This window comes from Crotalus tigris, unplaced genomic scaffold (assembly GCF_016545835.1).
Source record: "Crotalus tigris isolate CLP2741 ecotype Arizona unplaced genomic scaffold, ASM1654583v1 scf7180000018371.15429387391:27106975, whole genome shotgun sequence".
Classification (NCBI taxonomy): domain Eukaryota; kingdom Metazoa; phylum Chordata; class Lepidosauria; order Squamata; family Viperidae; genus Crotalus; species Crotalus tigris.
In genome coordinates, this window is record NW_024096970.1 from 25,831,067 (window position 1) to 25,844,931 (window position 13,865).

At 33.1% G+C, this 13,865-nt stretch overlaps 1 protein-coding gene across 5 annotated transcripts in view; it reads right to left on the bottom strand.

Annotated features, from left to right (window-relative positions):
• Positions 1 to 773: 773 nt before the first annotated feature.
• The window catches only part of ARHGAP5 (Rho GTPase activating protein 5), a 39,302-nt gene continuing 26,210 nt past the window's right edge, over positions 774 to 13,865 (bottom strand). For all 5 annotated transcript variants that reach the window (XM_039351883.1, XM_039351881.1, XM_039351880.1 and 2 more), the window contains 5 exons: positions 11,198 to 11,345; positions 9,762 to 9,839; positions 7,083 to 7,214; positions 6,035 to 6,140; positions 774 to 4,719 (listed from right to left, as the gene is read on the bottom strand). In XM_039351883.1, coding sequence (XP_039207817.1) covers positions 4,389 to 4,719; positions 6,035 to 6,140; positions 7,083 to 7,214; positions 9,762 to 9,839; positions 11,198 to 11,345 — 795 coding nt within the window. In that variant the 3' untranslated portion in view covers positions 774 to 4,388. The remainder of the gene's footprint in view (positions 4,720 to 6,034; positions 6,141 to 7,082; positions 7,215 to 9,761; positions 9,840 to 11,197; positions 11,346 to 13,865) is intronic.

Here is a 13,865-nt window from a genome sequence, read left to right on the forward strand (position 1 = left end):
CTAGGGTGCACGTGCCCAGAGAGGGCTCTGAGTACCACCTCTGGCACACATCATAGGTTCGCCACCATTGTTCTAAGGCATCTCCTGCTCAGAGAATCTGGCACAGTATTGGTTGAGGGACACAAAATGAAAAAAGGAGCAAAAATGCATCAGCAAATAAAATGTGGATAATTGTAACATGTTTGCTCTGAGTTTATGAGCATTTACTGTGGATTTTAATACCAAACTTCAAAAATTAGTTGTTTTTATACATTTATGTGTATTTCACAATAAATTAAAGTCAAAACTTTGGCAACACTTTACCTATTAGAGTCAAAACAAAAAATGAACTGGCATGAATTTTGTACTGGCATAAGCAAAAGGACAAGGGATTGATCCTGAATGTTACATGACAGATCTATCCTGAGAAATACACAATTCCTATTTAACGAATCTATATGAGAGGGGGGGGAAGAGGGAGAGAAAATCCAATATTATATAACCTGACTTCCACTCAGTAATAATTTCCCTCCCTCCCCCCCCTCTGTATCTCTTCCCCTCCCCCACCTCCATCAATACTGCTATGGAAGGTTCCCAAATTCCAAAGCTCTCAATATTTAGGGGGCTACATGGGAAGTCTAATTCCATCTGCCAATGACTTCTGTTCCAATTAAATACAACTCCTAGAATTTATTGAACTCAATTCCAAACTTTTTTTACTACTGTATTTGAGATAAAATGAGCAATTTGCCTCTTCAGAAGTTGAATATAAAACTGATTATTATACACAGCAGGCATCTTAATGTTTTATTCATTGCAATCTGCATACATATAAACTTCACCAATATTTAACTCACTGCAGCATTTTCTAAACTTTTATAAGATTACATAAAAAGGAGCTAAGTGTTTGTGTATGTACTTACAGCTTCAGCCAATATATTTGTTACTGTAAAAAATAAAATCACAATGAAAGTGGAGGCCTGATTTATTTAACTTGTCCAATTAGTTCATTACTTTACAATTTTAGAGAAATTAAAACTAAACTCCAGTATCTTGAAAACAAAACAAGTCAATGGTAGTTTCTAGCAACCAGTAGTCAAGTAATGCAGAACACATACATTGGAAAATGCTGCTTTTCGTTAAAGTTGTATACTTATATTTACATTATTTCAAAATTCTTAGTCTTGAGTGTAATGTAAAAATAATTTCTAAATCATTTAATATAAAATGCCACTCACGTCTTCTTGGAAATAAGTGCTATTGAGTTCAATGGAACTTACTGTTATGCAGGTGAATATGACTGCTGTTTTAATGTATTTTGCATGTAACTAAATATATTTATAAAATGTTATTCTATGCATTAAACTTAGAACAGCATATTACCTACAGTTAGATGTATTTCCTAATAACTAAGTTTAGAATTGCAGCTTAAGTTTACAACCCTTTTTACTGATCTTAGTGGAATTACACAAGGATAACTGTAGCATTGCAGCCTAGTTACACATATTTCTGTAACATACAAATGTAATGACGGTTGGCGTGAGGGATGAGTCAAAATGACAGCTGTTGAGCACTATTCATTGTTAAAAATGACTGAATTTACAGTAGTTTATGGTTTAAAACTTCAGAAAACAACATACAAGGTACAATGAAGTACTCCATTAGCTAAAATGAGTGAGCTAAATTGCTAGATGTCTAGCAATCATGTGTAGGCCTTTTTGTTACACTATGGTAAGAAGCTCATAAATTATTACAAGAAAGCTAGCTTCTACATACCTCAGAGTGATTTTCCCATTATTGAGCCTCATCAATTCTGCTTAAGGGGAAATGAATTTGTGCATATAAACACCCAGAGAAGTTAAAACAAAAGCAGCAGGTCAAAAAATGTTGCCGAGTGCTCCGAAAAAGGGTCCCAAAGATTTTAATTTCAGGATTAAAAAAGACAAGCAACACATTTTTTTTAAAGCTATAATGTAATTACGGAGATGGTTCAGTTTTAAATCGGAGTGTGAATTCAAAATGCTGTCAGTGGGTAATAGGTATGCAGACACAGATATATTTATGCCCTGCTGGACTAGGATGCCTAGGATAACATGAAGCATGCCCTTAAAGATAGCTAAGAGCAGCACTGAAGAAATTGCCTATACTCTCGATATGAGCAGTATATTATTAATGAAAGACATACTAAAATACAAAAAGACAATTCTAAACAGAAATCAAATTTCAACTATCATTGTGCTATAGAATAGTCTTTAGGCTGAGAAATTTAAGCCTGGTCTGCAAGAGGAATATGTGGTTTTTCCTGTACAGTTTGATGCTTTTGTCATACCATCTATAGTAGAAAAATAAATTCTTTAGCAACCTAGAAATCATTTACAAAATGCTTGCAATTTATTTTTTTCTTAAAATGCCTTTGTTAAACTAATGGCTATAAATAAAAGCTATTTAAACAGCAGATGATGTAAAACAAATTAATGCTACTACATTTACAGGACAAATTTTATTATTGTATTTATATCCTGTGTGCTTTGAATTGGAATAGAGAATTTTGCTTTTGTAGAAAAGATAATTACTTGCAAGAATATAACACAAATATCAAGGTAATTTATAATATACAAATATTTTAACAGCAGCCTGGGTTATGGTATCTTAAGTATAATGTAATGTAAGTCATAACTCTAAGTACAATACCTAGGACACAAAGAAAAAGGCCATTTTTTATTTCAGAAGGCCCAAGCCTATAAGAACCTTTAAAAAGTTTTTAAAATCAAATTCTTAAATTGCCTTAGTATTCAAAAATGTTCTACGTACTGCAACTGATAGTAAATAATGAGATGACAATAATGATAGTAAAGTTTCCCAACTATTTCAGATATTGCAATGTTTTTTTTTTCTAAAGCTTATTTTCAGGTAAACATATTTTGCAGATGAAAGAAAAAGTTGGTAAGGAAAACTCAGACCTGGATTCAAATTTCATTCTGTTTATAGACTAACTTTTACCCATTCTCTCTTTGAATATTTGTTAGAGGTGTAAAATTGTCTCTTTAGGAGCATTGGAAATCTGCGAAAGTTGGGATCTCTCCACTGAATCACTTGTATAGATGAAAGGAACCCTTCCATTTGTGGACAGAAGTCTGAGCCAATTCAAATATTTTAAGCCATTCCATTTTTTTCCACAACTACCCTTTCATTACATTTATTAACTCTATCAACTATTAATCAAGAATGATTAAGTAAAGCAGCATTCTTTAACAGAGATATTTGTACCAATATAAAAAAGAAAAGTAATTTTAAATGGTGAAAGTTATTTTGAAAATATAGTACAACAGCTCACAGAAAAAAAAATGAACACAGGTATCTTTTTATATACAAATTTAGATGCTTCAGTACCCAAAGTATTTATTGCTATATATTAGCAATGATTTTTATACCTTTAGAGGGTCACAGAAAAATAGATATAGTGTATATGTTAAATTTATGATCTAGATTGTTTGGTTTAGCAAGTTTACACTACAGCAAAGTTCTCATTTATGTATGAAAAGTTATACAGCCTTATATGAAATCATCAAATTATTTTCTCTATACTAAATGAATTTCCTAGTGGGAAAAATTAAAATATAGAAAATATATTAGGCTTACAAGACCTTCAATGATCTTTCAAACATGCAGTTTACAGAATTAACAGTATTATAAAAAGTTTCATTAATTAATGCAAATTAAGGGAAAAGTAGATAATCATAACATATTTGCACAGTGCTTAACTCACTCTTACAATAAGCATGTCCTTGGTATTGTGCTACAAGAAAAAAAATTCTAAAGCCCTCAACAAAAATATCCACAGGTTTAAGAGAAAAAGAAGTATGGGAATGTGGCATTTATAACAGTGCAGTTTGTTTTTCCAAAATATGTTGCAATGTAGTATAAGTAGTTCATAATTTCCAAATAAGACAGGATTGTATTTTAGGTATAGAATAGGACTAAACTGGTATGAAAATGATGGGGAGGGGAGACAATTAAATAACAAAAAACAGCCCTAAAGCAGGCTGTAAGTATTGAATGTTCCATAAATGATTTATTTAATCATAACATTTCTATAGAAAAGTTTTATTCACAATATATTGTGACAAACTGTCACAGAAATGGTAGTGATTGCGATAAATGTTCATGCAACAGCAGCTTTGCACTTTATTTCTGATTTAAAAAATTAAACCTCTCCAGTCATGCTAATCACATAATTTTGACCTGCAGTGTTATGAACAAGGTGGATAGTGTGACTACAAACAAAAAGTATCTTAGTTTAGGTTCAAATTCTTTCATAATGAAGTTGTCATTGTATCTTGAAACATGCACGTCCAGTTTTCCTCCATTGCCAAGCTCTTGACAAATCATCTTCTTGTCAGTTGTTTTATTTAAATAATTCCAAGAGGATCTGCTTGCAACTGTGGTTGTATGAGCTGAGGTTGTAGAGGTGGTGGTAATTGTAGTGGTAAAATTGGGTCCACCATCTGTACTGGATTCGAACCTGGAAGCTGATGTGCTACATTATCAGACATTTCTGAAATTTCTCCACCATAGAAGAAAAATTGACATTGCTGAATGACTGTTTCTATTACTGACTGAAGGATTTTGGTGGTTGACAGGAACTCCCTGTTTTCAAAGTCAGGTCTCATCAAAGTAGGCCAGAAACATATAGATAAGTTATCTGCAGTCATTAGGTTGGTTCTGCTCTGTTGACTAACTCTATAATATGAATAAATGCATTGAAGAGTTAATATTTGATTGAAAATGTACCTGAAAATGTTACATAGCATTACATTTAATATATTCAGCAGCTTTTAGACCTTATATCCTGAACATAATGCAAGAACAAGCGAGCCTCAGTCATGTGATCATTCTTAAAATACAAGAAAACAGGCATAATTACCTAGGAACTCCTTAAATCTACTATTTCTCTGGATGAATAGAAAAAGTAGAAAGAGCTATGGTCTATTAAAACAGGGAAAATGGATTGTGTAAGCAATTCATACAAATACACTAGTTTCAAAGTTCTTGAAGAAAACAACTATCAGTGACCATGATAATAATGAACATTTAATCCACTGTTATACACAGCTTTATTTAAATATGTCTATACTATTTAAATGGTTTACCTTCAATTATGTGCATATGCTATCAGAAGTAAACTCACAGACATTAAGGGTGTCTATTCTCTACTGAGGTCTGCACTGGCAAGTTGAAAGCTATCTGTAGCACACAATGACCAAGGCAGGATTACAGATAATCTTTGCTTAATAGTGAAAGTATGAGGGACACCCTCTCAGCCCAAAAGGTACTTAAAATCCAACTTTGAAGTTCCAACAGCAGCACACACACCTGTTATAATGTGATCACATTTTGAGTGTTTGGCAACCGGCTTACTTTTATGCCCTTTTGCAGAATCTCAGTCACATAACCATGATTTTCAATTTATTGGGGGGGGGGCAGTTTCAGTGTTTACATCCAGTTTCTGGCAAAACCACCCTACTGGAATTTACAAAATATAAATTACAGCATTTTTAAGTCAGCATGGGAAGAATATTTAAGAGATGTACATCTCTTAAACAGAAATTTCCCACAGCAAGTGCTGTTACTATGAAGGGCACATCTCTACTTCTTATCAACTCTGTCGACCTATTGGTGGGCGAGTAAGAGCTTCCAAAGGTAATGTAAATACTGTATTTAAAGAGATTGATATAAATGTACACAGTCCTTCAAAAATACCCTTTACTGCTACACCAACACACTGATTCATTAAAACATTTCATGTAATGATGCCTTACATCAATGGACAACATTGTAATACCCATATGCTACAGAAATATGGATAAGGCTTTCATAGTTCTTTCTAATTTACAGTTTTATTATTATTATTTATTACATTTATCGACCATCTTGCATAAAGGGACGTAATGTTTCATGCAAGCATCTTTATGCATAGCAGGTTAATATGATTAATCTTTCTGACAAATATTAATGAAGTTATTTATCTGTAATTTATATTTGGCAAAGAAAATACCTGTTGAGATGAGTTATTACATATTTGAACACTTCATAATTCACTGGATGGAACTTTTTCACAATTTCCTTTAATTCATAGAGCCTTTCAGTCTTATCAAGAATTTCTGAAAAAATAAAATATTTTTTTTTTCAAATAATAAGCATATATCAGATCAGTGCACTATTTCTACTTTTGGGACCTAGTATGTGCTGGTATGTTAACCTATGTTAATGTAATAGCCAGTCATTACGTTTTTCTCATATATAGGGGACAGTAATAAAGCTGATTTCTTTCCTGATGAGTGGGTAAACATTTGAAGGAAAAAATCTGAAGTAACGTAAGAGCCATGGTGGCGTAGTGCTTAGAATGCAGTACTGCAGGTTAACTCACTGCTCACTCCAGGAGTTTGATTCTGAGTGGCTCAAGGTTGACTCAGTCCTCCAACCTTCCAAGGTTGGTATTGGAGCAATATACTGACTGTGTAAATCGCTTAGAGAGGGCTGTAAAGCACTGTGAAGTGGTATATAAGTCTAAGTGCTATTGCTATTTTAGAGAATTTTCTATTGAATAAATGTATGTGAACAAATTGCTAATTTCTCCTCTGCTGTCTCCATGAATGACAATCCTTGGGAGATGTGCATTGTGCAGGATCTGTAGAAGACTTCAAACAATAGTGCAATTATGCTAGCAATGAAGTCCATTTCACTGGGGGGCAGAGAAGTTTTATTTCACCCCTTAAATAGGCAGAGTTTACTAGTTCAGTTTAGTATAGTATAGTAAAAATACAAATAATAAAATATAACAGGGCAAGATGGTGTTTAGAGTAGAAGGGTTAATCAGTCAAAAGTTTGTATGTGAAACTTTCTGTGGTTACCTGGAATATTACCTAACTATAAAGGCATATAAAAGAAATCCTGAAATGGGAAATATAAGGGAAAAAAACCATAAATCTTCAGAAGGCACCCAACAGGTTGAAATGAATAACCTAATACAGAGTATAGGTAAGAGACAGAAAATGGTTATCCATAACATGTACTCCATGAAAAGAAAAAAAGAAATTACTTACTTGATGCTTCAACTAATTCTGGATGCAGTGAATAAGGAATTAAAGGATCTGGGAGATCTGCAAAGAAAGCTTTAAGAGCTCCTGCCACAGCATTTACTGTTACATCCATAGATTCCAGACTAATATTATGATCTACAAAGCAGTATGAAACAGTGTATTAGCAATGCAAAAAGTTCTACTATAAATTTCTCAAGAGAATTCATTCACTATAAGCACAAAAAAATCATTAATTTTCAATTTAAATTTTCTTTCATAAGTATTATTACTAAGCCTTTCCTATATCTATGGGTTTTATGTTTCCTATGTGAAGAATTTTGTATTTCTCTGTTAAATTTCACTCTTATTTTTCTAATTTATGAAGATTGCTAGTGGATTAGTTGTCCCACACAATTCTGTATCAGTTACAAATCTGATAACATTAATGAAGGAAATGCTTAACTTATTAATGAGTACAGAACCAAGGACTGAATTTTGTGGCAAACCACATATGCCTGACTCTGGTTTGATGAGGAACCAGAAAACTGTTTAAAATCAATGAATTTATGATCTGCTTTAGATATTTTACAGGTAAGTCTCAAGATTAGTATGCTATTCCTTGGAACTCACTTTCCTATTTTTTTAAAGCATCTTTTTTCTTGCCCAGTCATTTGGAATTTCTTTTCCCAAGATTTTTCAAATATGATACATAAATGTTCAGACAAACCATAAACAAGCTTCTTCAAAATTTATAACGTAATTTCATCATGACCTTCAAATTTAGGCAATCAAATCTGAAGTTATATGGAATATTTTCTTTTTAATTTCATTTAAAATATATTTAAATAAGCTATTTTGATTGTTCTAAGCATCTTTTGTCAACGTCATGTTACTTTCTTCTGACAGCCTTTCTGTAGTTGTGGGCTTCTGTCTACTATTTATAACAGTGGTTCTCAACCTGTGGGTCGGGACCCCATTTGGGGTTGAACGACCATTTCACGGGGGTCGCCAAACAATGCAGTCCGCCATTTTTTCCCCTTTTCCTTAGCTGTGCTACTCCCTTTTATTCTATTGGCTTTTGAAAGCCAATAGAATAGACTCTCTTGAATAGAGTCTAATTCTATTGGCTTTCAAAAGCCAATAGGAATTGTCCAGGCTGTCTCTGCCCTGCTGAGCCCAGCAAAAGTCCCATTCTGCAAACAGTGCTGCACCAGTTGAGTAGTCCTCGACTTATGACTGGTTGAGTAGTCCTCGACTTATGACCGGTTGGGGGTCGCGGCATTAAAAAGGTTGAGAACCACTGGTTTACAATGACATCTACTTCCTGCAGGTATTATTTTTTGTTGTGAGATTTTCATTAAGCTTCTGAGTGACCATTTAATTTATTTTTTTCAGAACTACAGATATCAACAACTTATTCGGGGACCAAAATTACAATGGTGTTGAAAAAACAATTTTACAACTAATTTACAAGCACTTATGACATTCACATGGTCTGTCAGTCATATGATTGCCATTATAGTTAGTATGCATTGTCCTGTTATCTAATCTGTTGTTTTTCTCTCACGCCACCCCTTGAAAAATGGAGAGAATGAAGAAATGATTAGAAAAGAGTAAGCAGGTACATAACAGGGAATACATAATGCAATACAGCTGGTGTATCCCCCACTGTGTGTCTGCTCACTGTACTCTCTTCTAATCCTGTTTCCAATCTCTCTTTCTCTGTGGTGAGGGAGGGAGACATTGCCTACAGAAATCACTTGGCAGGACCCTTCTTTTTGAGGGAGACAGGGAGAAGAGGGATTGCTATTGGCATGTGAAGGGGGAAGAGGATAGGAAATTGCCAGAGCACATTAGGCAACAGTGGGGATGGAGGAGAAAGAAGCATGCCAAATTTGCTTTGAGGAAAACTTTCACTGAGAATGGGCTGGGACTCTCAGCTGCCAGCACCAACCAGCACACTGCTTTCATTGTGTATTCTTCATGGTGTGCCTGGTTACTCTTTTCTAATCCATTTCTCTCCAAGGAATGCAAAAATAAACATTAATTTCCCTTCTTGTTCATTATCCAGCACTGAGGTGAGCATTCAAAAGGATGGGAGTATGATTAAAAGCCAAACAAAAGCCAGAATTGTGAAATTGATTATTCTTTTTAGTTTTGGGTGATAAGCAGGGATGCAGTCAAGTGATTTTCTACTTAGCAACTGCTTTATCTAGGGGAGGGCAGGAGAGGAGAGGGGCTGGGCCTAGTATGTGGGAGGAGAAGATAGTTAAGCTTCTGTATTCCTTTGACTTCTGAGGCTAAAATATAATGAAAGCTCAAGAAAATGAAAAGATTCTTCTGCCTATATGAAGTTACCACAATGGAAGAGGAAAAAACATGCATGTCTGAAGGCTGCTATGTATATTTGGTTTTGGCTCTTGCTTCTATTGCAATTTCATTGTGTTATACTCCGATAGTAACATATAATAAGTGGTAGAATTTTCAGATGATAACACATGAACCCAGAAAAAAAAAGTATTATACATCAGCATACCAACACATACAGCTAACATATCAAACTAGTTTTTAATACATTTATATATTCACCTTATTCAATTTCTATGATTAGTTACTAGAATGAGTATCTCAGAAGATTTTGAAAGACTGCACTAAAACCTTACCTAGTTATAACTATGTAATCATAACAAAGATCCCCATTACCTTGGTCAAATTGCTTTTGAATATTGTCTTGATCTGTTTTATTACCACTAACACGATAGAGACCTTCAGTACACAGACCTTTGGGAAAAGGAAGAAAAGATCAAAGGATGGAAATCACTTAGTAAAAAAAAATCTTCCAGCAAAAATTGTATGAATATTAAATATATTATCTTCATCTGTTTATAATTTATGAGATCAGGGACAGTGAAATGCAAAAAAACATGAATGCAATTATACTTTAATATTAAAAGTGTATGTGGCCATTCATAATCTATAGATGTAACCTAAGTGATATTGTGGCAGAAGGTAAAGGTGTCAACCTTATTTCAATACATGATAATGTGTTTCAGAAAATGGAAGTATATTTCCTTTCTTTGACTGAAAACTGAAAGTGAGGAACTGATGACCTGGTCCACCTTCATAGGGTACATAAAAAGAGAATTTTGCAGTCCTGCGAACTTTATCTACTTATTACAGATAGTCATTGACACTAATAGGGACCAGAATATCTGTAGCACCACCTGAAATACATATTTGCCTGCAGTCCACAATGCCTGTTTGTAGCCCTCAATAACATGCGACACTACCTAGCATTCATTGCATCCATCCTCCCACAGCACCCCTGCACACCTCCTGCATTCTTTGCGTAGGACTTTGCCTCTTCCTGGCTTAATGATCCATGCAGTCTTAAAGTTATGATGGCAACCAGCACTACCATCGCTAAGTAATGCAGTCATTATGATATTGTGCTTTACCACCTCATTGCTTAGCAATGGCAGTCATGAGGAGTACCTATATTTAGTATCTTTTTTTAAAAAAAACAGGCTTTTAAAAATTATTTTTGCAAGCTCAACAAATCTTTCATGCTCTAATACAATTTGGATTGTTTTCCTCAACAAATAAATGAGCAAGTATTTTTTGATTCATTTGTTAAATTGGGTTTTCTTTATTTAGTTTTAAGACTTGTGTGGAAGTACTAAAGGCTAGATTAGGTCATATTTATGTTAAAAGATTTAAAATGCAAAAGATTCACAAACATTTAATGCCACTGTATGCAGGTAAAGAACAAATCTCTTTTTGTCCCTTCACTACATTTGAGCAGCCAACTAGTTAATATTTTAGAAACAAATGTGTGGCTTTGGGCAAAATTTTGTTTTTTACCAGAATCAATTAATTGCTGTTATGTAATTTTGAAAGTCTTACTTGTTCCTCATTTAGAACTTTATATTGTTTAATAAAGAAATAATAATGTGAATTAAAAACCACACTGATGTATTTAAGAGAAAAAAATACTTTATATTTTTTCTTATAAAAATCAGTGTAAATAGTCTTTAATTCACATTATTTCTTTATTAAAATAATATAAAGTTCTAAAGAGGAACAAGACTTTCAAAATTATTTAACAGCAAGAATAAATATTTAAATATGTTTCTTACCTGTATCTTCAATAAATTGCACACACTTCTCAACAAAGAGAGGAATAGGTTTTTCAGGTGTAACCAGATCTTGTAAGGGCATCCCAAAGTAATTACTTTCCCAGTTTCTACGAGTTGGCGGATTGAATGTCTTTGTTTTCTTTTTTTGCTACAATAAAACAGCATTTATGGTCAAGAATATTAGCTATTGAAATAAACATTCCCTAATAACTACATGTTATTAGAAAGGCAAGTTTTCATATTACAATCTTCATTTTGAAGGTATATTATTAACAATATCCTACATCTGTCTGTTCCAGGGCAAGGATTCTGAATCTTTCTCAGAGCATGATGTAGAAAATAGCTACTGGTTAGTTTCTTATTCACAAAATTACTGTTGAGGACAACATAACCAAAGTACTATTTACCTGAATGCTACTTCTCATCCCACATCTAATCCTTATTTATGAACTTCATACTACTTAATGCTCATGTCCTATATGTAAGCTTTTGTTGGACAGATTTGTTTATTAATTTAGAAGATTTATATAACCACTCAACCTGAACAATTGTTACTGTGGATAATATATAAAAAATATCCCTGCCCCAAAAAAACACTGTATGACAAAATAAAAAAATCTCAAGCATTTCAGTTACGAAAGAAGACTGTGAAAGCTTATTATAAGCTTTTTTGCCTTTTGGATTGAAATTATAAAATGCATTCACTTCCGACTTTGGTACATTAGAATAAGATAATAACATACCACCTCAGCTTTTTACTTTTATATTCTCATTATATCTGCTCACATTAATATGAGATGTAATCAGACATAATATAAATTCTCCTTATCTTCTGGAACAGAATGCTATGCTTCAACCTTCAAAATACACATATAAAAGGCATGATATATAAAAATAGTATCTCATATAATACAATTAAAATGGTTAAAGAATTGTTATAGCAATGGTATTGTCAGAAAATAGAAAGCAAATTCCACCAGTATCAGCTTGTCAAATACCAAAAATTGTGAAGACTTTACCAACTAAAAATATTCAAACTTGGAATTTTCTGATGTTAGGTACTTATCAGTTTATTGAACCATTAAAAGGCTATTTGAATAAACAGTCCTAAATTTAAAGACCTTTTGTCATTTCTACAAATTAATAAATTAAAATATTGGCTCATAAATTATGGCATATTTTAAATATTCAATTCCATTGATTTTTTTTAAAATTACATTTTTAATAGTGAATATCTTGATTATTTTTAATATGAGTTAAACAAGATTACTATTGTATCTTTGTACTTAATCTCACAAGCCATGCAACTTGATAACAATGTTATTCCATTCAAATAAAGCAGGGAAAAAAACATTTATGGCCAACTGACACATTTTAATATACCAGGAAATTTTAAATATTTTCTTCCAGAGATACTAGTTATTCTTTCACCTCAACCAGCTTGGTGTGTGTTGGGTATATGTGTGTGTATGCATTTTATATGTGTGTTATACATATTAATATTCTCTCTCTCTCTCTCTCTCTCTCATACACACACACACACACACACACACACACACATACACACACACATGCATTTTATGCAATATCGGGAATACACAATTTAAATGATATGAATATTACTCATTTCAATTTTATTCCTGACAACACACACAGCTGTTGTGAATCTTAACAGCTGCTAAGTTAAGATAAAAACAGTGCAGGGCTATGGCCCATTTCTAAGACTGTATCTTAAAATACATTGTTTAAAATGTATTAATGTTTTCTAAATAAATATTGGTTTCCTAATCTTCATAAATTATTCCTGTGCTCAAGATTAAAAAAAATAACTGTATAGGAAGTGTAAAATCTGAAAAGATAAATCCCTTGCTTTACTTACTTATTATTTGTATTAAATCTTTGCTGGTCATCTCACTGTGAGGCAACTCGAAGCGACTTTTTATGTATATCACATTCTTTTATCTCATTGTCTATCGATTTTACTTAAGGCACAACAATTTTAAAACCCCACTTCAATCAAGCAAATCTATTAAAGGTACAAACAATGCCTGGGAAACACTAGAAAATACTGTCTAAATTAGGGTTCACCAACCCCGATCCATGGAATGGCACCAGTCCATGGTATGCCAGAAACCAGGCCATGCAAGCAGCCTGCAAAACCATGCCCCCTCCGGTCGACAGAAAAACCTCTCTCCACAGAACCGGTGCCTGGTGCCCCAAAGGTTGGGGGCCCCTGATCTAGATGATGAAAAGTTTCACTTTTTAGTCACAATAAAACATTTCTCCACAGAAAAAAAAGTTCTTCTGAACAAATATTTTTCCAAAACCAAATACTAGACACTTCATAAAATATGCAAATGAGTTCCGTATTTAAGAAAAATACCATTAATCCAATTAAGCACACACTGATTTGTCTTTTAAAGAAATAAATCCAACTCCCTTCATTCATAAATGCATATCTAGGTGTTGCTTATAATAAATACAAATATGTTGAATTTTGGAAGTCTGTTTTCCTATATCCTTTAAATGTTTGCATTATATACATTCAGTTCAAAATAAAAATGATAATTCAGATGCTCATCTGTAACTTTCTTTGACATATACAATACTACAGAATCTCCTGAACATTATCCAACAATAAAGTAGCAATAAAAATTTTGCACTTAAT